This window comes from Leucoraja erinacea, chromosome 15, assembly GCF_028641065.1.
Source record: "Leucoraja erinacea ecotype New England chromosome 15, Leri_hhj_1, whole genome shotgun sequence".
In the NCBI taxonomy this organism is placed as follows: Eukaryota; Metazoa; Chordata; class Chondrichthyes; order Rajiformes; family Rajidae; genus Leucoraja; species Leucoraja erinaceus.
In genome coordinates, this window is record NC_073391.1 from 27,374,597 (window position 1) to 27,398,813 (window position 24,217).

Sequence of the window (24,217 nt, forward strand, 5' to 3'; positions counted from 1 at the left end):
ATAATCAGGTATATTCCCAGGTAGACACAAAATGCTGGAGTAACTCAGTGGGACAAGAAGCATCTCTGGAGAAAAGGAATGGGTGACGTTTCAGGTCGAGACCCTTCTTCCTGTCGAGCAAGCTTGCGATCCTTTGTGGAGTCCATGTAGGAAAGGAAGCGTTTGTTGAGGGCGTGGATCTGGCGTTGAATGAAGTGCAATTGGAGTCGGTTGCAGGTGTGGTTGAGTGATGCCTGGAGTAGTGGGAGAGTCATAGCGAGGGCCCGCTGGTGCCAGTGCATTGCAGCCAGTGTAGAACCCAGGGCACGGAATGAGAACTTGTGAAAAATGGCAGATCGACTACCGGAACCTGTAGTTCATGTTGGGTCCGAACCAAGAAGAATGGTCTCAACCCAAAACGTCAACCATCCTTCTCTCCAGAGATGTTGCCTGTCCCGCTGAGTTACTCCAGCATTTTGTGTCTACCTTCAATTTATCTGCAGTTCTTTCCTACAAAAAAAAGTATATTCCCCTGCAGAATAAAGTTGGACAACCCATCGCCTGACACAAAAAAAACAGCAGAAGGCGAGGCGTGACATGTTGCAGTCACATTTAGGAAAGGAACCTCTCCAAATCGTTGGACAACTTTCCCATAATAATAACCTATAATAAACAACAAGATGTTCAGTGTATTTAAAAAAACAAAGTTGAGATGGGAACTGGCGCAAATTTTCTTGAGGAAAATGAACCACAGTGGATATCAAAGACTAAGAGTGTTTAACATCGGGCAAAGGTCGACAAATAGCTCACTGTCCTTGGTCTCTGGATGCTTGCAGACATCCATCATGTCTTAGTCTGCTTTTAGTTTTTTATGCAATGCTCAAATCTGTGTGAATCCTTCTTTGACAAAACTTAACCCCCCCTTCCCCCCACCAAGCTCAGACGATAATCACTTATTCAATATTTAGTCTTTAACAGAGTCCACGAGCTCTTGTGATCAGAAATGGCACTCCCATTTAAGATCGCAAGTGACATCCGAGTTCCACCCAGGTCTGTTCCTCGTGGTAATTCAGACGTTATTTGGCATTACCTTCCTCAGATAATCCGGACCCCATTTTTCAGGCTTATCTGACCCTTTGAACAACCCCTTGTAAATCTGTAATTCCACTAACTATTGATCATATAGATTTATCCAGACAAATCATTGCTCTCGATCTTTCTGAATAGACAGCACAGTGCTTTGAGGCAGACATGCATAAGCTCAGTTCTGTAGATTCCCCTTAGATGACTACAAAACCCACCATCTTTTTGTAGTGAAGCATCAGCACACAACTTACATATTCGTTATAGCACTGTTATCATAAAATGTGGGAGGCAAAGTTAAGGGATATTTAACTTACCTTGATAAATCTCATTGTTAAGAATACAATACACAACAATTCACAAATAACATTACAAATTGTTACATTAGAGAGAAAATATTTACATTTAACAAACCCTTAGAAGGTGCATGATCAATTAATCAGCATCTCTCCCAGAGATTCCCAGACCTGAATGCAATATGGCTTGTTTTGAACGGTGATTGGCCCGAAATATAAATGTGTCACAGGTGCTGCTTTGCCTGCTGAGTATTTCCAATGTTCCCCATTATTTAATCTGTAGCTCTGCAAATTATTGTAAACCACCATAACTTGTAAATATTCACTAATAACTGAGGTGTAGTATTCACTAATGACTGATAGGTGACAGGGTGTGATAAGTTGACAGATTAGAAAATAAAGCACCTGTCAAGAAAGTGAGATCAAAATGAGATAAACCAAGGAACTGCAAATGCTGGTTAACGAAAAAGACAAAGTGCTGCAATAACACTTTAAACAATTCCTTGTAAATCCGTATTTCAGGCAGGCAGCATCTCTGGAGATCATGGATATCCATGTTCAGTGGTCTCCGTGGATGGTGAATATCCATGTTCTTCAGACATTCTGACTGACTACAGCACTATCTTTTTTTAAGCTGCTAAAACATACTTAAGTAATTATATTACTTTGATCTATTAACAGATATAGTATGCCAACATTGCAAAGTTTCATTAATTATGCTGTTTAATCAGAAGTAGTCCTAATTTGCTATGCAATGATCAAATAAATCCTGCCACAAAAGCTATCACAGATTGGTAATAAAATTATAATTGCCCAATCTCTAGGAAGAGAGCATAATGGAATTAAAGTAGCGATTAGTGTTTTACAATCCCATTTCATTATCAATCGTCTGTGAATCTATCAAAAAGCACCCATCATATTTTTAATGTAATGGGGATAATTGAAGAATCTTGCTGATATTGCTCTTTCCTTTCTCACAACAATTCTAAGAATACATATGAATATAGTACTGAATGAATGAGGCATTAACTTACCTCAGGATCATAAAGGGATACCACAAATTTAGTGGTATCCAAAGCAACGGCTTCATTAAGACAGTAAAGCAAAATAATATTGGACATCTGGTAGCATTTACAAGCATTTGTCCATTTGCGAGATCCAGGCGATGAATGTCTCGATTTTCATTTCATTTGAAACCTTATTTACTACACTGTGGTCAAACACCAGCCCGTTCAACATTATTTGTTGTCAAAGAATTGCATTACAGTCTATCCAGATCTGCACAATTTGGCATGTTTGCAATCAGAAGCGCATTGCAATCAGAAGCGCATTACAATGAACATCCCAGAACGCTGCTTAGAATGAAAAATTGAATTTGCATTGATTTTCAAAATGTCACCATAACATCTATAGCTAATATGCATTAAAAATGTTACTCTAATTTGTATGTGTAATCTAAACATAAAAACGCACCAATAAAGTATGAAACAGAAAATATTGAAATGTCACTAACATTTTCAGTGAACCTTCAAGAAAATGATGCTCAATTGTACTGGATGTGCATTAGACTTACCTATTTCTGCAGGGAGCTGTTTAATTTTGTTCTCTCGGATACTCAGCATTGTAAGTTTGGATAGGTTTTTAATGTCCTTCTCCACAGTAGTTATGCGATTAAACCGTAGGTAAAGAGTGGTAAGGGAAACCAGCTTGTACACTACTGCAGGGATTTCTCGAAGTTTGTTATGCCGCAAATCAAGCATTCGTAGCTCCTTCAAATTATCAAGAGAGTCAGGCAAACTTGTAAGCGAATTTTCACTCAGTGCCAGGGTGACCAAGTTCACAAGACATCCCAGTTCGACTGGCAAACACTGCAACTTGTTACTATACAAATAAAGCTCAGTTAATTGGGTCAATTCTTTGACTGATGTTGGAAGCACGTGAATTGATCTTTTAGCCAAGTCCAAACGCATTGCATTCTCCTCACGACACTTGTTTAACTCTTTAACCACTTCAGCATTGGTAGATTTTTTACGTCCCGGTGCTGGATTTGGCCGTTTTATTGTATTGTCCACTTGGAATTGCACACCTGGTTGCCCTCCACTAGATTCCTTCTTTCCTTCTTTGGCATCTTTCCCTTTGGTTTTGGACTCTCTCTCTTTCCCATCTTTTCCAAAGCCACCAGAAGCTTTTCCATCCTTTCCCAATGAAACTTTAGGGTCCTTTTCTTTGCTGTCCTTTTCTTTTCCTAATGTACTACTCATAATGGCTGCAAAATCAGTAGCCAAGTTGATAATATTTTTGAAAACAAACGGTGGAACAATTTCTCTTCTTCAAAGGTTAAAGGTTATGTTCTAGGACACAAAGTAAAACGAAGAAAGTCTGATATGACACCAAACTGCACATCTGTCATTAAAGGACATATCCAGTTTTAATCAGGAATGGAGATGCAGTCCACTTGTTCAACATCCTTACTCTGTTGTATCATTTACGTCAGCAGAAATATTCCTGCAAAAAAAGATAAAATATTGTTAAAATTACATCCAGTAAATTAACTGCCTATGAAGCAATTTCTTAAATCCTTCCAACCAGGAATACCCAAACCAAAATATTATTTTCATTACAAATCAGGATTCAAAGACTAGAATTGCTCAATGACCAACTACAAATCAATGGTTTTAGGTTTAACCATCTGCAGCATCACATGTACTAGCTGAAATCAGTACAAATGAACACGAGAGGTTTATTTGTTTTTTTTTTTTACACACAAAGGATGGTGGGCATATGAAACAAGCTGCCAGAGGAGGTAGTTGTGGCAGGTACTATTGCAACGTTTTAAGAAACATTCGGACATACATGGATAGAATAGGTTTACAGGGATATGGGCCAAACGCAGGCAGGTGGGATTAGTGTAAATGGGACATATTGGTCTGTTTCAGCAAGTTGGGCCAAAGAGCCTGTTTCCATTCCGTATAACTTTGAATCAGAGAAAGTGAGTGGAGAAGATGGGACAGAGGCTGGGAGTTAGAGAAAAATCGTTGAGATAGTGGCAGGCCAATTTTCTCCCTTTACTGTGTCGCAAATAAAACTAGCTCTAAATGAGATTTTGGGTCGAGGGCGTAGTTAAAAACACATAAATGCAAGCAGATGATAGGCTTAATGAATTAATCACCCAAGGTGGAATATAGTAGCTTTTGACATTGTATTCTTTAGCTTTTGCAACTAAAAAAAAAAAAGTAAGAATACGTGCCACGTATTCTTACTCTTTCCCTCATTCAGTTATTCTATTATTGCACTATTCCTTTTGCATTACTTCAGGTGGCACGACAATCTTTGGATCATTCTACTGTTTGCATTAATTGTTGTATCTATCATTACCGTGTATAATGTCTACTATAGAAACTTCATGTTAACAAATAATTTTCTGGGGGTTCTTTCATACGCTGGTTGTCCATATGCCAGAAGCTGGAGAACCTGAGAATGGACTGCATCAGGGCAGAAAAGCTTGCGATTTATATTGGAATAGCAGGAAGTTTGTTACTGTTATACGAAAAGTTGGTAATTTTCCAATTCGTAGCTGTGTAAAAAACAGCATCATGGTCAGATCTGTTTACAGCACAACATGTGGACATGCATTTTTGCCATTAATTTTCTCCATGATTGCAAGAGGAATAAATGTTGTTAGCCTGAGTTAGAGATTCTGGGATTTTATTCCTCCGCTTCCAAGCAAGGTGACGTGTAATACTGCTTTCAATTTTTTTACAATTCAAAACTTCACCTAGGGTGATTTAATTGCATCATCAATCTACATAATATACTTTCAGGCAATTAAAAAATACCAGTTACCAGGTCCTGAATTGGTATAAAAATAATTAATTCCTAAAATCAAAAATAAATGCACAGGTTGACGAGTCCAATAGTTTAAAAAATTGCAGGACTTTTCCTTCCCAGGAAGCATTAATGGTAAAACGTTAGCATTTGATTATACCTCAAGACATACAAATCCAGCTGAACATGTTATTTCATGTTCAAAACAGCCTACCTTATCAAACTTTTAACACCAATTGAAACCAGTCTGACTGAATGCACATTCAGGTGCCACAACTATAAATTTGAACACTGCAAATTTTGCAGATTTTCATCACAGACTATGATTAATTCCATTATATCGCTATGCACTACTGTGAGCAGAGCTTGCCATTCTAGGAGGCATTCCATCCCCCGCTTCCTTTTCCCAGCTTCGGGGATAATTTCATCAAATACCAAAAAACAAAAATAAACACTCTGAATGTCAGAGAAGCCAAGGAAGCAGTGGAATTTACAAATACTGCAAACAATCCAAATATCGCAGAGTTTGCTTGCCATTTGTTAAATCAGAATCCATTGACAAAAATGTCTCATATATACTTACCTTGGTGAGGATATATATACACAACAGATAATCCTCCAACATTTTCGTCACCTCCAACGGGATCCCACCACTGGCCACATCTTCCAATCTCCTCCCCTTTCGGCTTTCCGCAGAGAACGCTCCCTCCATAACTTCCTGGTCAATTCATCCCTTCCCACCCAAACCACTCCCACCCCTGGCACCTTCCCTTGCAACCGCAGGAAATGCTACACTTGTCGCCTTACCTCCCCCCTTCAACAACATCCAAGCACCCAAGCAGTCTTTCCAGGTGAGGCAGAGGTTCACCTGCACCTCCTCCAAACTCAACTCCCCCTCCCATTCCATATCCGACCTTTCTGTCCTGAGCCTCCTCCATGGTCAGAGCAAGTCCCACCGCAAATTGGAGAAGCAGCACCTCATATTTTGCTTGGGTAGTTTACACCCCAGCGGTATGAACATTGACTTCTCCAATTTCAGGTAGTCCTTGCTTTCTTCCTCCTTTCCCTCCCCAGCTCTCCCACAACCCACTGTCTCCACCTCTTCCTTTCTTCTTTCTGCCCCCCCCCCCCCACATCAGTCCGAGGAAGGATCTCAACCCAAAACGTCACCTATTTCCTTCGCTCCATAGATGCCGCCTCACCCGCTGAGTTTCTCCAGCATTTTTGTCTATCTTCGATTTTTCCAGCATCTGCAGTTCTACTTGCCTTGGTCACTTTACGTGACAGTAATAGTAAATCTGTTGGTCACCGATCCTATAAACTTAATCCATGTCCTTACCAACCTTGGTTCACTTACATGATATTAAATCAACTGAATGCACTGCACTAGTCAAATCAAATGCATGGCAATTTTGCATGCCAACTCAACACAAAATCATTTATCATTCAGTTGCCTGCAGAATGAAATGTCTGCAAGAGTAACTCCAGCTGTTAGTGTTTAACAGCCGTCAGGTAGCAGCTAGAGAACTCAACTAAGGACACCAATATAAATGTTGCTCAGTGCAAAATAGTTTAAAGTTACTGCTTAAAAATACCACAGTTGAGGATTTACTGAGAGACGTTATCTAAATATACAAAGGTACACGAATATACCTTTGTATATTTAGATAACATCTTTCAGTAAATCCTATATTAAAACAGCAGTGTCACATTTCATTTTTAAAACATTGAATGTGAGGGGTGGGGTAGGTTAGAAGATACTAGACAAGATATAACCAGTTGTTGCGGCAGAGGGAAGTATTAGAGTGATACAGTGTGGAAACAGGCCCTTCGGCCCAACTTGCCCACACCAGCCAACAATGTCCCAGCCACACTAGTCATCTTGCTTGGTTCATATCCCTCCAATCCCATCCTATCCATGTATCATCTAACTGTTTCTTAAACAATGGGATAGTCCCAGCCTCAACTACCTCCTCTTGCAGCTTGTTCCATACACCCACCACACTTTGTGTGAAAAGGTTATCCCTCAGATTCCTATTACATTTTTTCCCCTTCACTTTGAACCTATATCCTCTGGTCCTCGATTCCCCTACTCTGGGCAAGAATCTGTGCATCTACCCGATCTATTCCTCTCATGATTTTGTACACCTCATCCTTCTACGCTCCATGGAATAGAGACATAGAAACATAGAAAATAGGTGCAGGAGTAGGCCATTCGGCCCTTCGAGCCTGCACCGCCATTCAATATGATCATGGCTGATCATCGAACTCAGTATCCTGTACCTGCCTTCTCTCCATACCACCTGATCCCTTTAGCTACAATGGCCACATCTAACTTCCTCTTAAATATAGCCAATGAACTGGCCTCTCCCTATAGCTCACACCCTCTAGTCCTCGTAAAGCTTGGGGAAAGAGTAGAAAGTGACAAGAGAAGGAAGAAGAGGGCACTCTCTCGACAATGTCACTATGTTTAGGTTACCAATGATATCAAGCAGAGATGGAAGAACAGAGACCACGCAAAACTTAACATCACGCTTTAATAACTGCAGTGCCACCTCAAAACTTTTTGAAGAGCAGCATTCTAACCAAATCTCATTTCAGGTCAAGCATTCACTCAGCAGTAACGACTTACAAACCAGATTCACCAAAAGTTATTGAAACAAAGGATGAGGATATATTATGAAATTAATCATAATGGAAGATTTAAGACTTGAAACAACTCCTTAGTTAAAAAAAAAGTGAAAAGTGCTACATTGTTTCCTTTTCAAATTATAACGCACTTTTATAGACTGCTAGATTAAAATCAGAATTGTATCTCATGTGTATTATTTGCTTATATAAGGTACTGCAGATGCTAGTTTACAAAAAAAACTCCACAAAATAGACGGATAGGCGACTTGTGTTAGGACCCTTCTTCAGAGATACAAGGAAGTGCAGAATTTCTCAAGAAGGGTCCCAGCCAAAAATGTCACCTATCTATATTTTGCAAAGATGCTGCCTGATCTGCTGAGTGACTCTGGAATTTTGTCCTCTTTGCTGATGACCAAGGAGGACAGGCATAATATATAAAAACAAAATTATTTTAATAACACTCAGTGATATTACCAGGATTTTTTAGAGCATGTATATGTCCACAAAGCAGGTAACTATTCTGGAAGGTTAAAGCGCATGGAATCCAAGGAGAACTAGCAACTGGGTGGAAAATTGGCTTAACGGAAGGAAGTAGAGGGTAATCAGACTTTACCTGCACTATACATTACTCCCTTTATCCTGTATGTACATTGTGGACGGCTAGATTGTAATCAAGTATAGTTTTTCTGCTGACTGGAAAGCACGCAACAAAAAGCTTGTCACTGTTCCTCAGTACATGCATCAAAACACTAAACCAGTGGTACCCAACCTTTTTAAGCTCATGGCCCCCTTGGGATCTTTTAATTTTTCTGTGGTCCCCCCCCCTGACATTATTAGCGGAAAAAAAGTATTTCAATATTATAATACCTTCCATAAAAACATCAGTGTCTATTAATTGCACATATATTCTCTTTTATTCTATTCCACAAACATCAAAAATATTTAAACTACATAGATTTAAATTTATTAGAACTGAAATTTAGGAGCCAACAGGGTGGTAGCTCTGTGGCCCCCTTCATTGAACCTGTGGACCCCTAAATCCCAATATTTTTCTGTGGCCCCCCCTGAAATTTGCCATGGCTCCATATGGCCCCATGTTGAGAATCACTGCACTAAACTAACCAAATAGAACAAGTTAAACTAGAATTTGAAGCTGCTACTCTCTCCACCGCTGACCCACAAAAGAAAAATGACATGTGGCACCCAGACTTCCCCTTTCTAAACTCAAGTTGCTTGGTCTTGTTAACTTTGAGCAAGAGGTTGTTGTTTTAGCACCACTCAACCAGGTGTTCCATCTCTTTCCTGTATACCAACTCAACACAACCCATGATTTGGCCAAGCACAGCGATGTCATCGAGTTTATAAATGGCATTGGAGCAGTGTTTAGCCATACAGTCATATGTTTAAAGAGATGAGAGCAGGTGGCTAAGCCCTGAAGTGCTTCTGTGTAGATGGCCAGCAAGGAGGGGATGCTACTGATACTCACTGATTCCGGTCTGCCGATGAGCAAGTGAACGATCCAGTTGCTAAAGTTGCCCACATTCATTTTGAATGGAAGAAAGTTTTACAGAATGCCAAAGGTAGACAAAAATGCTGGAGACTCAGCGGGTGAGACAGCAACTATGGAGCGAAGGAATAGGTGACATTTCGAGTCGAGACCCTTCTTCTGCATGATGTGTGGGGGGGGGGGGGGGGGGGGTGGGCGGGAAGAAGAAAGGAAGAGCCGGTGACAGTAGGCTGTGGGAGAGCTGGGAAGGGGAGCGGAAGGAGGGAGAAAGCAAGGACTAGCTGAAATTGGAGAAGTCAATGTTCATACCTGGGTGTTTCATTTATTTTTAAGCCAATGGCGGGGTCTGCGTGTATTCAGTGTTATTGAAAGAGAATATGCTTATTACCACATCAGAACAGTTAAAAGGTCATTACCACAGAGCTGAAACTTTCCCGGCATTCTTCAAAGCTTTAACTGCTCACAAGCATTCAGTCAGTGCGGCAAATTATACCAATACAATCAGAGCCATTACTATGTTCCGTGTTTTAATTAAAGTGTAAAATGTTAATTTACATCTTTCTAAAATGCACAAACTGCTTAAAATCTTACATTCTTCACACAAATTAGTAAATCAAATAAATAGTGCTGATAGATCAGAAGTACCTTTGATGTTACAATGTTTAAACAGCAACTTTTCCATTTCAGCCTGGGTCCATTTTTAGGACATCTGTTTATCAAGGGAGCAATTAGTAATTATTTATTAATTAAAATATTTACATAACCATTGCTATAAACCAAAATAGAAAAAGCAATAAATAGCCCCTGAACAACATGAATGAAAAAAACATTACATTGGAGGAGGGGGAGACTGATGCCATCATTCAAATAAAAACCAAGCACTTACAGTAATACGGTTCAAGATATTACACTTCATGGTCCTATCTGTCCAAAGACAAGATGCAAATACAGCAGCTTTTATCTGGACATACTGACTCAAATCCAAAGTGTGAAACTAGAACTGAAATGCAACAAGGATAATGCTACTTTTCTGTAAAGCCATTAGGGTTGTACTTAAATGTTGAGCAAACTAATAAATGTATCAGCATAACAGAAATGCATAACATAGGTTTTAAGTACAATTATATTTTTGGTTATTCATGAAATATTGGAATCAGCAAGTCATAGAGGAAAATGTCATAATCATTTTGGTCCGAGGCTTTTAAAGCATAGTATGCTGCTAAGAGCTTTGTGATGGGCCCCCAACTGAAAACTTAACTTTTTAGCCTCCGAACAACACTGCATGTGCAGCTGGTGGCATTGCCACTGGTATTCAAAATTATACCCCGCAACATGAAGGGGGGAATCAAGAGCACTGGACAATGCTCTAATCTCCTACCTTATTATTCATTCTGCACACCAGTTTATAAGATTGACGCCACCATTAATCATCTCCAAGACTCAGGAAGTTATCACTGGTTATGCAAGGAATTGCTTCCTTGCAATGCAATGCTCTGAAGAGCAAATCAAGTGCACCATAACAGAATACATACATTTTCCTGCCCATTTCTGTGCTGTACATCCAATGCAATTCCATGCATTATGTGCTTCCCCCAGCATTCTGCAGATTTTCTGCACAAAAATGGTTGAGCAAAAGCTTTCATCTTTATTCGAAATTCACTAATGTTAAAAAAAAACACATGCAGATCTACAACTTTAACACAAAAACGTTGAAGTCAATTAATGCCGATTTATAAGCATCAAGATCCTTTACTTCTATCACTGAACCTTGGGATTATATGTGTTTAAAGCATATTTTCAAAATTCATCAAACATTATGCAGGCAGGATTATTTTCTCCCCCACTTTTCAATTTAAGCCACGAAATGTAGTTGGAACTCTGAAGTCATGGAAAGTTATAAAACCCCTGAAGGAATGAACATGCCCAATTATTGGAACAGACTAGAGAAGACCTTGAACACAGTACAGACCTTTAGGAATACCTATGTTCATGCTCCTGTCTCTGATAATTGGATCTAATAGATCAGATGCCCTCGTGTTGACACGAGAACCTACTGAGAGATTTATTTCAATGTATGACATAGCTGGCCTGCAAATACGAAAACTATTTTCTAAATATGGCAAAGGTGCAAGTTGTTTGACCTCAACACTACAAACATCAAATATTTCTCTTTCCTCGCCTGATACCATATAACCATATAACAATTACAGCACGGGAACAGGCCATCTCAGCCCTACAAGTCCGCGCCAAACAACTTTTTTTTCCCTTAGTCCCACCTGCCTGCACTCATACCATAACCCTCCATTCCCTTCTCATCCATATGCCTATCCAATTTATCTTTAAATGATACCAATGAACCTGCCTACACCACTTCCACTGGAAGCTCATTCCACACCACTACCACTCTCTGAGTAAAGAAGTTCCCCCTCATGTTACCCCTAAACTTCTGTCCCTTAATTCTGAAGTCATGTCCTCTTGTTTGAATCTTCCCCATTCTCAAAGGGAAAAGCTTGTCCACATTGACTCTGTCTATCCCTCTCATCATTTTAAAGACCTCTATCAAGTCCCCCCTTAACCTTCTGCGCTCCAGAGAATAAAGACCTAACTTATTCAACCTATCTCTGTAACTTAGTTGTTGAAACCCAGGCAACATTCTAGTAAATCTCCTCTGTACCCTCTCTATTTTGTTGACATCCTTCCTATAATTGGGCGACCAAAATTGTACACCATACTCCAGATTTGGTCTCACCAATGCCTTGTACAATTTTAACATTACATCCCAGCTTCTATACTCAATGCTCTGATTTATAAAGGCTAGCATACCAAAAGCTTTCTTTACCATCCTATCTATATGAGATTCCACCTTCAAGGAACTATGCACGATACCCTTTGGTTCTTTTCACCTCTAGACTTTGTTACTATCTCTACCCATCGACCAAGCACCTCCCTCGCGTGCATACTCCTATCACTTACCAGGTTGTGGCCTACTCCTGCAGCTCATGTTGTAGATACTGCACTGGCGCCTCCTCATCCTCCCCAGACCCCACCTTGGAAGTTGTTGGCGACACAGGGGAGGTCGAGACATCCGCGAAGGGGACAAGGCGATGGCCGACAGGAAGAAGCGATAGCTAGTGAGAGGGGAGGGAGCCCCACGGTGACCGTGCACATCCAGTCGGTGGCAGAGCCCTGAAGAAAGTGCTGTCAGCCAGGGGCTACAACGAGTCACAACAACAGCCGTTGTGTTGGGGAAGGGCTCGCTGGTGCACCAGAAGTTGTTCCCCACATCTCCCTCATTCTCATCCACCTTCCTTCCCAGTGTTGCACCAACCATGGCAATAGGGGGAAAAGCATAGAGAACAAGCAATACTTTCATATCCATGAAGCAGACGGGAAGCCCCCCCCACCCACCTGTTGCAATAACACGGGTCATTCAGGAAACAGGACCATCAGTTTTGAAATATTTACTTAAGCGCAAGCTTACGTAACTCACGTATTACACAAGTCAGGGAGCGCCTGTTGTGCTGCTCCTGAGATGTTGGTATTAGAATCACCACTGACATGTTGAACAGGTACAAATGTCAACTCAAAATAAACAGTAGACAGTACTAGCGATAATAATTAGTTACAAGGTGGAGTGCGGGAGATACATAAGGAAGATCCAATTTAATGCAGACAAATGAGATGCGATTCATTTATATTAAGAAAGCAAACAAACCATCCTCTCAGCAGTCCCCAGTTTCAAGGATCACTGATTTCAAAGGTATCAAAGGTATTTTATTGGTCACATTCACATATACCCAGGTGTAATGAAGTGAAATGCTTTTTGCCATTTTGCAGCACACAAAAAAAAACAGACGTAACACTAATGAGAGTCTTAAACAATTTTCAGTGCATCTGTGCATTCTGATGTGTCTTTTGTGGAATCTGCAGACTGCCACAGGGTTGGTCAGATGTACAAAATATTTCTTAAGTCTTCAACATTAAAGTAGGTGCAGGAGAGAAGAGACTCAAGAGTGAAAAAACACATTTATGAAGATAGACACAAAAAGCTGGAGTAACTCAGCAGGACAGGCAGCATCTCTAGAGAGAAGGAACACATTGATGAAGTTGGCAGAACAAGTTGAGAAGGCGTTTTTTCTTTAAAAAGCACCAGAGTCTGAAGAAGGTTCCAACCCGAAACATCGCCCATCCATTTCTTCCAAAGATGCCATCTGACCCACTGAGTTACTCCAGTAGTCTTTTTTTAAATTTTTTTTAAACAGCATCTGGACCAACATTAAGGTGGTACAGTTGCCAGCACCAGAGATCTGGGTTTGATCCTGATTATAGGTACTGTCTGTACAGAGTTTACACATTCTCCGTGTGACTACGTGGGCTTTCTCTGGATGCTCCCGTTTCCTCCCACATTTCAGAGACGTGCAGTTTTTAGGTTAATTGGCTTCTGTAAATTGCCCCTAATGTGTAGGATGCAAAATTGGGATAACATAGAACTAGTGCATGGGTGATCATTGGTTGGCACAGACTCAGTGGACAGAAGGCCCTGTTAAAATTGCTTTATCTCTAAAACTAAAACAAGTTCCTTGTGTCTACCAAAGGAAAATTATCTCATTAACAAAGTCATATAGAACAAAAGCCAGCTGAAACTTTATAAACAAGTACTTAGGCTGCAGCTTCTGTACCCTACATGAACGATGTTAGTGCCTTCACTAGATGTAAAGAAAGCTTTCCGGATTGGTAGATGGGAAACATGATTTTAATTCCATGGTGGAGCTTCAATGGTCACTCAAAAACTACAGGAAAATTTGGTAACTACATTTTTAAAATCTAAGATATTAAAACAATTCTCCAATAATTTATATTTGGATGTAACATTCTTTAATTCCAAATGTCAAGGCTGTAGGAAAGTATATACTCATGCTCATGAGATTTGGTATCGGGATCACCACTCCTGACACGAGACTTGAACAAGTATAGAGGACATAACTTCAAGGCACTTACCCAAAATAAATAACATTTATATATTTCAAAATGAATCCTCAATTACACTGATTATAATTAAACTCAGGGAAGTTTCTTTCCGAGGTGTAAGCTGCCCAAGCGAAATACGAGTTGCTGTTCCTTCAATTTGTGCTGGGCCTCACTGGACAATGGAGGTGGCCCAAGACAGAAAGGTCAGTGTGGGAATGGGAGGGGGAGTTAAAGTGTTTAGCAACCGGGAGATCAGGTAGGTTTAGGTGAACATGGGTTTGGGAGGGGTAGACAAAATAATCTACGTGTATGAATACCAAGAGGTAACAACTGTAGTCAATATGCACAGATGAAAGAGGAAATGGATGTGGCGGGTTGAGGATTGCATACCAATAACAGAAGGCTGCTTTATTGTGGATGGTTTCAAGCTTGGAACATTATTAGAGCTACACTCAACAAACTAAGCAGAGAGTATTCAATCACACTCCTAACTTATGCCTAGAAGTTAATTACTCACTGCAGGATACCCAGCCTCCAACCTGTACTTGGCATAACTGTATTTACATGATTAGCCCACAGTTCTTATAAAATATTAAGTAAAGAAAAAAGGCAACAAATAACCTCGGAAAATTATGAGAGGAAGCAGTTCGAAGAATTTTGAAATCACCAATTGCATCACAATTCCTGACCCAATCTACTGGCAAAATTGCATTCAACTTTCAGGTTATTTTTTATCACAATGCAATTTGAACAAATGGCCTCTTTACTTCAAGAACATGACAATGGAAAGAGTGAACAGGAGATTTACAAGGCTGTTGTCTAGAGGATTTAAATTATGGGGAGAGTTTGGATTGGCTGTACTTGTTTTCCATGGAGTACAAAAAAAACACTAACCTGATAGAGGTGAACAAAGTCATGACAAGCTTATATAGCTCACATAGTTGGAATCTATTTTACAACGGTAGAGGTAACAAAAGCAAGAGGATATATGTTCAAGGTGAGAGGAAGAAGTTTGAGATTTGATAGAGATCCAAGGAGAAAGTTTTGGTTGACATTTAAAAAGCATTCCTAGCAGACATTGTGGAACTAGATAAAATTACTAGGTTTAGAAGATATTGATTTAGTCGGATACTTAAATAGGCAAGGAAAGGACACAGAGCTAGTCTTAGTGTAGGTGTACTGTTAGTGTAGCTAGTATTTCCTCACAACCACCCATCAACCTTGCTTTATGCAACTGCAGAATTAGATTTAACAGGTCATAGCCGCGGCAGAGAGTGGGAGCAGGGCCAGAGCGGCGGCGGGAGAGAGCAGGGATGGAGGCCCCGGGGATGGCGGCCGACCCGCACCTGCAGCAGTTCATCAAGGTGGAGAGTCAGAAACACAAGTTCCAGCAGATGATGCACAGACTGACCGAGCTGTGCTGAGACAAACCAGGCCCACGTCTAGACAGCAAGACGGAGACCTGTCTGGTCAACTGTGTGGAGCGCTTCATCGACAGCAGCAAGTTCATCCTCAACTGCCTGGAGCATACCCAGAAGAGCAAGATGCCTTCAAAGAGCTTGAGCGACTGATGTAGGGCATGTAGAGGCACAGCTGGCAAGGCCAGATGTTGGCACTGCCCTCTAGCACGGAGCGGGGCAGGCAGTGGCGAGACAGATGTGGTAGCAGCTGCCGGAGCTCTGCCATGGACTGGGCAGCAAGAACCATTACACTGCTTACACACGCGTAATGGGGACATGACTGGACAAGTGTCCTGCCGTTCAGCATGTGGACCTTGTGAATAAAATCGTGCACAGATCATGTCAATGGAAAAAAAAAGAAAAAAAGTTTGCAATCAATGCATTGGTGTGACAGATGCACACCGATGCCACAGAAAGCATAGCTTGGTTTGGGAACAGCTCTACCCAAGTTGGCTAGAAATTGCAGAAAGTTGTAGAATTAACCAGTCAATCAGATGAGACTTCCCACCATTGACTCCATCTACACTTCACTCTGCCTCAGAAAAGCAGCCAACATAAATTGTTGGCCCATCCCAGCCATTCCTCCTTCTCAATGCAGATGCAGAAGCTTGAAAGCTCTCATCGCTAGGCTCAGGAACAGCTTCTTCTCCTCTATTGATCAGCCATGATCATATTGAATGGCGGTGCAGGCTCGAAGGGCCGAATGGCCTACTCCTGCACCTAATTTCTATGTTTCTATTATCACACCTGAACAATCTTTCCATAAGCTAAGGTACTGTCGATTCACCTCAACCATATTGAAGCCATTGGACTTTGTCTAAGGAACTGATGTGCTACAATGCTGCACACTGTATCTTCTATTTTATATATTCTACACTCTGTACCTTCCCCTTTGCTCTATCTATTGTATTTGAGTTTGAATGGATTGAATCTATGTATGGTATATCTGATATAACATATCTGATGGCAAGCACAACAAGGCTTTTCACAGTACCTCATTACATGTAACAATAATAAGCCTAACAAATGCTGCACTGTGGCACAGCGGTAGACTTGCTGTCTTACAGCACCGGAGATCCGAGGTAGATCCCAACTACGGGTGCTGTCTGTACGGAGATTGTACGTTCTCCCCGTGACTGCGTGGGTTTTCTACGAGATCTACGGTTTCCTCCCAAACTGCAAAGACGTACAGGTATGTAGGTTAATTGGCTTGGTGTATGTGTAAATTGTCCCTAGTGTATGTAAGATACTGTTAATGTGAGGGGATCGCTGGTCTTGCACACTCGGTTGGCTGAAGGGCCAGTTTCTGCACCGTATCTCTAAAACTAAATTCCTTCACTCATTACAAACAGAAATAACATGCATGATAAGTTGTGATTCGTTCTGTGGCATTGTGTATCTTCTGTGGAAACCGAGCAATTTGCTATTGCAAGATAAAAGTTGTAGTAAATCCTACAAATAGGCTTAGTAAAATTCATATATCTTTTATAGATTTCCAAAAAAGCCCATAATTTAAAATAATGAAGCAACAAATATACTCTTCCAACAAAATTTGTGATTCATGAACAAAGTAAATTGTGCTTAAGTATTAAAAAATTTTTGAATCCTAAATATACTGTTTGCCATTTCCATCTTGAACTAGATGGTTTCAACTTATTTGGTGTAGAAACAACATACCAGTAGACCAACAACTAATTGGCAATATTTCAACTATTCAAACCTATTTATAATTTGATCTTAACATGACAGAGTCTGCAGAAACTCATTACAAAAATGTTAACCATTCCTTGTAATTCTTGGCCTTTGCAAATCTATGTCACCCAACATCCTACCAACCTTTTAGAAAAATCACTTATGAAATGAAACAAGATGCTTCAAAGAACATTGTGCAAAGCATGTTCATTGAATAAAATCACCCTCAGTCAAGTTTATCAATTTGTTACACCGATGGCAGATCCACTTTTTCAACTTTCATTTCATTAGGCACAATCATCACAAACCAGGCGAGATGTCAATACTCAAGTCCCCACTATGGCTGAAATGGCTGAATGAAAAGAATGCTCACAAGCGGTCCAAAACTGCAAACATTAAGGACCCGCCTACCAACTGGATTGGCGCAGCCTTTCCAACTGGGGACTGGCCAGAGCTTCAGTGGCGGCGCAGCGCTGAATTACCATCGCGGAGCAGGACGATGCCTTGCTGGGGATCGCCTGTGTTGGAGTTCCGGAGTGTTGGGCCTGCTAACTTTAACACCGTGGAGCTGTGGTTTGCGGAGCTTCTAGCCGCTGACTTTAACATCGCGGAGGCCTGGGACCCATTGCCGGGGGTCGCCAGTGTTGAATCTCCGCCTAGCTCGGCCTATAGACTTTGGAAACTCCACGCCGCTGAGTGTGTTCCGATCCGTTCCGACGCCGGAGCTCCGATCATCCCGTCGAGAGGGCCTGAACATCGGGCCGTCCATAGCGGCGACTGCGGAGGGTTCAAAGGCCCCGACCACGGGTGAACAGAGAGGAAGATGACTGAACTTTATTGCCTTCCCTCACAGTGGGAAACGTTGATTCCGCTGTGGGGGATGTTCATGTTAAACTCTTTTACGTATTGTGTTCTTTTTATCTGTATGGCTGTATGGTAACTCAAATCTCACTGTACCAATTGATGCATGTGACAATAAATGTAACGAACTTGAACTAAAAATTGTTTATGAATGTTAAAATGTTAAACGGATTGCTTTGCTTCAAAACAACCTGCATTCAATTTTATTCCAGATGTATAGAAAGGCCTTACTGAATCAAATTTTAAATACGCTTTTCCAAATCTTTATTTTGCTAATCAAGGAACAACCCAAAAAGCAATTTTGCCCAAGGTTAAGATTCTGCAATATTAGGTTTCTACTCCACTTCTTGGCATTGGCCATCAGTGCTGTGGCCGTACCTGCTTCATCACATACTAAATCTGACTGTTCCAATCACCAGGTACAGAAGGGGGAGCAAAACAGGAGGATATACGGCAGCAGCTACTGCTATCGGAAGACCATTATTGTGGGACCTAGACTGGGGTCAGTAAGCATCTTAAGTAAGAGTGAATGCAATGGATTTGAGGTATTTGCCATCTCCACCCCCCAACAAAGCCAGTTAAAGCACTGATAGGACTACACCTGAATGTTGGGGCCATGTTCCACCCCGCCAGAAACATGGATCCACACCATTACCTTGCTTTGTCTATCCTTGGAGAATGGTGGCTGACAGGTGAGGGAGGACAGGAGCTTCCACTCAATGGAAGCCACAAGGTCTCAACACAAAAAGTCACCTATCCCTTTTCTTCAGAGATGCTGTCTGACCCACTGAGTTACTCCAGGTTTTTGTGTCTATCATTCTTAGAAAGAATGAAATATAGTACAAATATATAAAAAGAGTTGATGTTGCTTACGCTATTTCTCCCTGAAACAAATATACCCGATGACTATGAAGCAGGGCTCTCACTTAACTTTTTTTCCCTGTTGCCAGCCAGGCAACCTAGGCAGCTTTTTAGGTTGCCAAATGACAGTTTAGGTGGTCATTGAAGATTGCTTGCATTTAAGACGGCTTGCACCGAGTGCAATAATATGCTCGGACGAAGGGCGGGGTTACGTCGGAATTATGCTCAATGAAGCATTCACATATTACTTCTGCTTGAAATAAAGTCACAAACTAAACATATTCTCCAATCAAGACATGATATATACCACAATGACATGCAGCAAAATTATAATACAGTATCTCAACTCTTTTTACACATTGCAATTAATGCAATTTCTATTATTTCTTTCCACTTCCAAACAAAAATGTGGTTGGAATATTCAGCGTATAATCAACCTGTGTCAATAAAACCTGGACCATGGTAACATAAATGTTTAACCATGCACACTACAGATTGACGCAAGCATGTTTTCTGTGAATGACCGAAAATTATCATGTCATGGCCATAGCATGGGTCGTTATTGCTATTGTACAGAAACACTCACTTCTCACATAATTTATCCACAACAAAATATACAGGCTGCAAGGAAATTTCTAAGGGCATATTATGATAATAGCTGTCAAAACCAACTATACCGATCTGACAGGTTAAACATTATACTAATTGGCAAGAGATGGTCAAAGGACATAACTGCAGCAAATGTTCTTTTGGGAATATGTTTAAAGGTCAAAACACCACATTACCGGGCATTCAGATTAGATGTATGTGCTGTGAACAGCAATGAAGAAACCCAGTTTATATGCACCAGATTTAAAAAAATTTTTGATAAAGGCTGTTTCCATCATTCCCACTTCAGAATTAACATTAAAATTTCAACTGAAATATCTCCTGACCACATTTGTGATGTATATGACCGACTATAGAAGTAAAACCTGGATAAATCCAACGTATAGTTGTGAATGTTGCTCATTAAATATCTACAGTACTGATACTCCATATTAAGAGCATTGATTTGCCGTTAAAATGAATTCTGTAATAACATGTCAACAGTAGCAGTGACAATCGAACACTGCGGTTTTAATGTTTCAAGAGCACAATTTAATTAGTCCATCTTTATGGATTAAAATAAATAATAACATTGGGAATTATAACATATTTGATTGCATTCCGTTATCAAACATAGTCAATGTTCGCTCTGAAGACATTTTCAGCAGAACAGGGTCGGGAGGTGGGGGGGTGGTGGTGTGAATCAGTGTGGGATGGATGGATTGGTTGGGGGGGGGGGGGGGGGGGGGTTGAAAAGGCAATTTGGGAATTAGAGCAGCCTCATTATGGATTGAGGCAGGGGAAGTAGGGCGTGTTGGTTGGAGTAGGTAAAATTGTGAGGGGAGAGCGTGGGGGATGTCAGAGGAGTTGAATGGGGTGATCAGTACGGGATGGACGGAGGGGGGATCTGTGCAGGATGTATGGTGGGATCAATACAGGATGGATGGGGTGGATAAGTATAGAATGAATGGGGGGGGGGAAATCAGAACAGGATGAATGGAGGTAGACAAAAATGCTGGAGAATCTCAGCGGGTGAGGCAGCATCTATGGAGCGAAGGAAATAGGCAATGTTTCGGGTCGAGACCCTTCTTCAGATTGATTCCCCCATTCTTCGTGTTGAAAACTTTGCAGCGACCATAATGAGGCTGCAACTAATTCGCAGAATGCGGGAACTCCTCACAACCATGAAGGCAACTCCTCGCGAACATATGGTGACCATGTGGCGACTGCATAGTCTCCTGCAGTCGCGTAAAAGGGACAGGCCCATAAAGGTCCCTCAGAGTTGATAATTGTCTCTCAAGGAATTTTACATGTGGGTGCAAAGATGGCTGATCCGATTGATCGGGACTTACAGACTTCACTGCACGAGAGAACATATTTTCAAATAGGACGTTCATCCAGTCCATAAATGTGTTTTACTGTTACTGCTTTTCCGTTTGCCATTCCCATTGTACAAGTCCTTGCAATGGGCTTTAGATCTATCTTGTATATCATTCACCCACAAGGTGGCGGCGACACTGTTGATAGTTTGCCTTCAATGTCACATCTGCGAATTGCACATGCACAGTGAAATTATTTTCTTACAAACATATCCGGTCGAATATCACCATACTACCCTCGATTAGCAATTGTTCAGAAAAAGCCTACTGAGCCTGCATGCAAGAGGCGCCATGCTTGGCGCTATTTTACAAATCCAATCCTCACTCAATTGTTATGAGCGGTGCCAGATTCCAGCAAAGCCCAGGGTTCTGTGGGCCTCCAGCCATCGCTGTCCCTGAAGAAGTCCTCAAGATGCTTCCTTTGCATGCCTGGATCATATGCTGCAGCAAAGCTTGGAGAAGTAGGTTTGTTTTGGTAATTTGGAATGTGGCACAAGATAATTAATTCAAAGTTGTTGAAGGATCGCCTCTGTAATGCTTGTCATATCTTCTTGCAGAGGATGCTGCTGGATTTTGTTCTGTTATGCTCAAGGATTTTTTCCATGAAGCATGGTTGATACTTCTCCTGTACCTTGAGGCACTTCCTATGATATCATCCACATCACAGCTCCATGGCTTGGGACTGCCTCCAGACAACTGGATTACCCAACATATGGCACTGAACTGTTAATGACAGATTTGGAAAAAGGGGCTAAAAATCAAAGTTTATTTAATTTATATTTTAGTAATGGAAACATTATCAGAAATAAAAATTTTGGTGCATTGTAAATCCAATAACCATTAATGCTCAAAACATCCTACTTCCACATTCAATCCACTTACACAGATTGCATTATGTGTCAATTTTCGTGAAAGGCATTCAAATCAAATTTGAGTTCCTTTTACACAAATTTATTCATGACCAGCTTTTAAAGCAAGCCTGTTGAGTTAATTTCTTGAACCGTAGCAGTTCTTGTTGCAAAAGTACTCCCAAATAGTACCAGACAGACGGGAGTTCCAGAAATTTGCCTTAGCAACAAAAGAACAGCATTTATGTTCACTCTCAGGATAGTCCGAGATTATGCAAGAAATTTGGAGAGGTGACACTCCCATGAAACTGCTTCCCTTGTATTTTAGGCTATGGAAATTGCAACTTTAGAAAATGAAGTTGAAGCAGCTTTGTCAAGTTCTTGCAATGGTACCTCGGTATTTCAAGGTGCTGGCTATGAATCCAACAGACCAAGCTGCTGGGTTTTGTATAGTGCCAAGTTCTTTGTTGGAGCTGCAATCTTCTGCACTCGGTCAACTGGAGTTGATGCAAAGGTTTTGAAAAGTTACTTGTTACAGAAGATCCAGTCACTGGTCTACTCTTACTACCTAAATATGATGTTCTTCCATTAAAAGAAAACTATTAAATGCCTTCCTTCTTCCCTTTAATCCCATCCAAATATCTCCAGGGTGTAAATGTACTGGATTAGACAATGTTAATGTCACTTAACCAACTAATAAGTTTCTGTTAAACATTGCATAATAACTTGCCTTTTATCCCCGACCCATTTTCTGCCAAGGTCATGCTGCACAAAGAGAAACTACATTTTCTGAAGAATGTCTTTAAGTATTAAGGGCCTGTCCCACTTAGGCGATTTTTTCGGCGACTGTCAGTCGTAGCAGGTGGCTGAAAAAGCGGTGACTGGACCCACCCACGACAAGCTACCACCTAGTTGTCATCAAGCTACGGGAAGCTACCAACAACTGGCAACCCATTAGGGTGTCCACCTACGACCACACAGACGACAACCTATGACAACCAAAGTCAACCTATGTCCACCCGCGACAAGCTACGACCCTGTCGGCGACAACTAAAGATAATTCAGTCGCTGGTACCTGTCGCCGGTTGACGTAGGTAGTCGCCAATGGAATTCACTGAAGTCAGCACCCGGCGACAACCAACATCACCTGGCGACAGCCTGCATCAACCTGGTGACAACCTACAACAGGAGAAGACAAACTACCTCAAGCCCACAGTCGCCGAAAAGTTTTGAACATTTCAAAATCCAGTGGAAACCAGAAATATGTTACAACTCTTTAGGCAACTTGAGGAGACTACCCACAACCATACAGGCATCACACCGCGACCATATGGCGATAGCCTACTAACCTGTAGTCGCCGAAGGAATCGCGTAAGTGGTACAGGCCCTTTAGGCACCATTTTTGACCTCTTGATGAATGAAGGGCTTTTCGATGAAACAACCAAGGTTAGTTACTTAGGATGTAATAGGAAAGAACTACAGATGTTGGTGTATACCAAAGATAGACAAAGTGCTGGAGCAACTCAGTGGGTCAGACCGCATCGCTGGAGAAAACGGATAGCATTTTCAGTCTGAAGAAGGGTCCCAACCCAAAATGTCACCTATCCTTTTTCTCCAGAGATGTTGCCTGACCCACTGAGTTATTCCAGCACTGTGCCTATCGTTAGTTGCTTAGGAAATTGACCGTGAGGCCAAGGTGATTAGCCTCCAAAGATATGACAGCCAGTTGCATTATATTTCGTGGTTGTTCAATAATACTGTTTTGTATATTTTAAAAGAAACATATCCTAGAAGGGTATAAATAACGTGGTTGTGAACTGCAGAAAATAAATTACTATTTCAACTTCCAAACAACGTACAACTGCATATACTCTGTTTTTATTTTACATCTCAATTTACTTCAACTAAATGATAAAGTTTGACATAGAACTACACCATAGATATGAACAGATTTTCAAAAAAATTTGTCAAAGTGGCTTTAAGAAGCATCTCAATAGGAGAAAAGGAGGGAGAGAGTAAAGAGGTTTAGGGAAGGAATTCAAAAATTATAGGCAAAATTACATATGGAGTAAAAATGTAATTCAGTGTTGACCAAAAAGTCATAAATTGAGATGCCACGGCATCTTGCAAGGTTACAAAGGTGCAGGAGTGTAAAGAGTTAAGGTCGACCATCAAGAGATTTGAATCAGGGTGAAAATTATATCTTTCTCAACCAGGAACCAAATGTAGGCCACCAAAC

General features: G+C 41.0%; 2 protein-coding genes across 3 annotated transcripts in view; one reads left to right on the forward strand and one right to left on the reverse strand.

Annotated features, from left to right (window-relative positions):
* The window catches only part of shoc2 (SHOC2 leucine rich repeat scaffold protein), a 76,337-nt gene that overhangs the window by 41,232 nt on the left and 10,888 nt on the right, over positions 1–24,217 (reverse strand). The window contains exons 1-2 of one of the 2 annotated variants that reach the window (XM_055646958.1): positions 9,967–10,031; positions 2,932–3,863 (exon numbers count right to left, since the gene is read on the reverse strand). In XM_055646958.1, coding sequence (XP_055502933.1) covers positions 2,932–3,619 — 688 coding nt within the window. In that variant the 5' untranslated portion in view covers positions 3,620–3,863; positions 9,967–10,031. Of the gene's footprint in view, positions 1–2,931; positions 3,864–9,966; positions 10,032–24,217 lie in introns of those variants that run through there. The other variant, XM_055646957.1, reaches the window with a different exon arrangement.
* timm8a (translocase of inner mitochondrial membrane 8 homolog A (yeast)) lies at positions 13,580–17,348 on the forward strand. Its single transcript, XM_055646959.1, is given in 1 exon segment — positions 13,580–17,348. A coding segment is annotated over 1 exon segment (258 nt). The 5' UTR covers positions 13,580–15,602; the 3' UTR covers positions 15,861–17,348.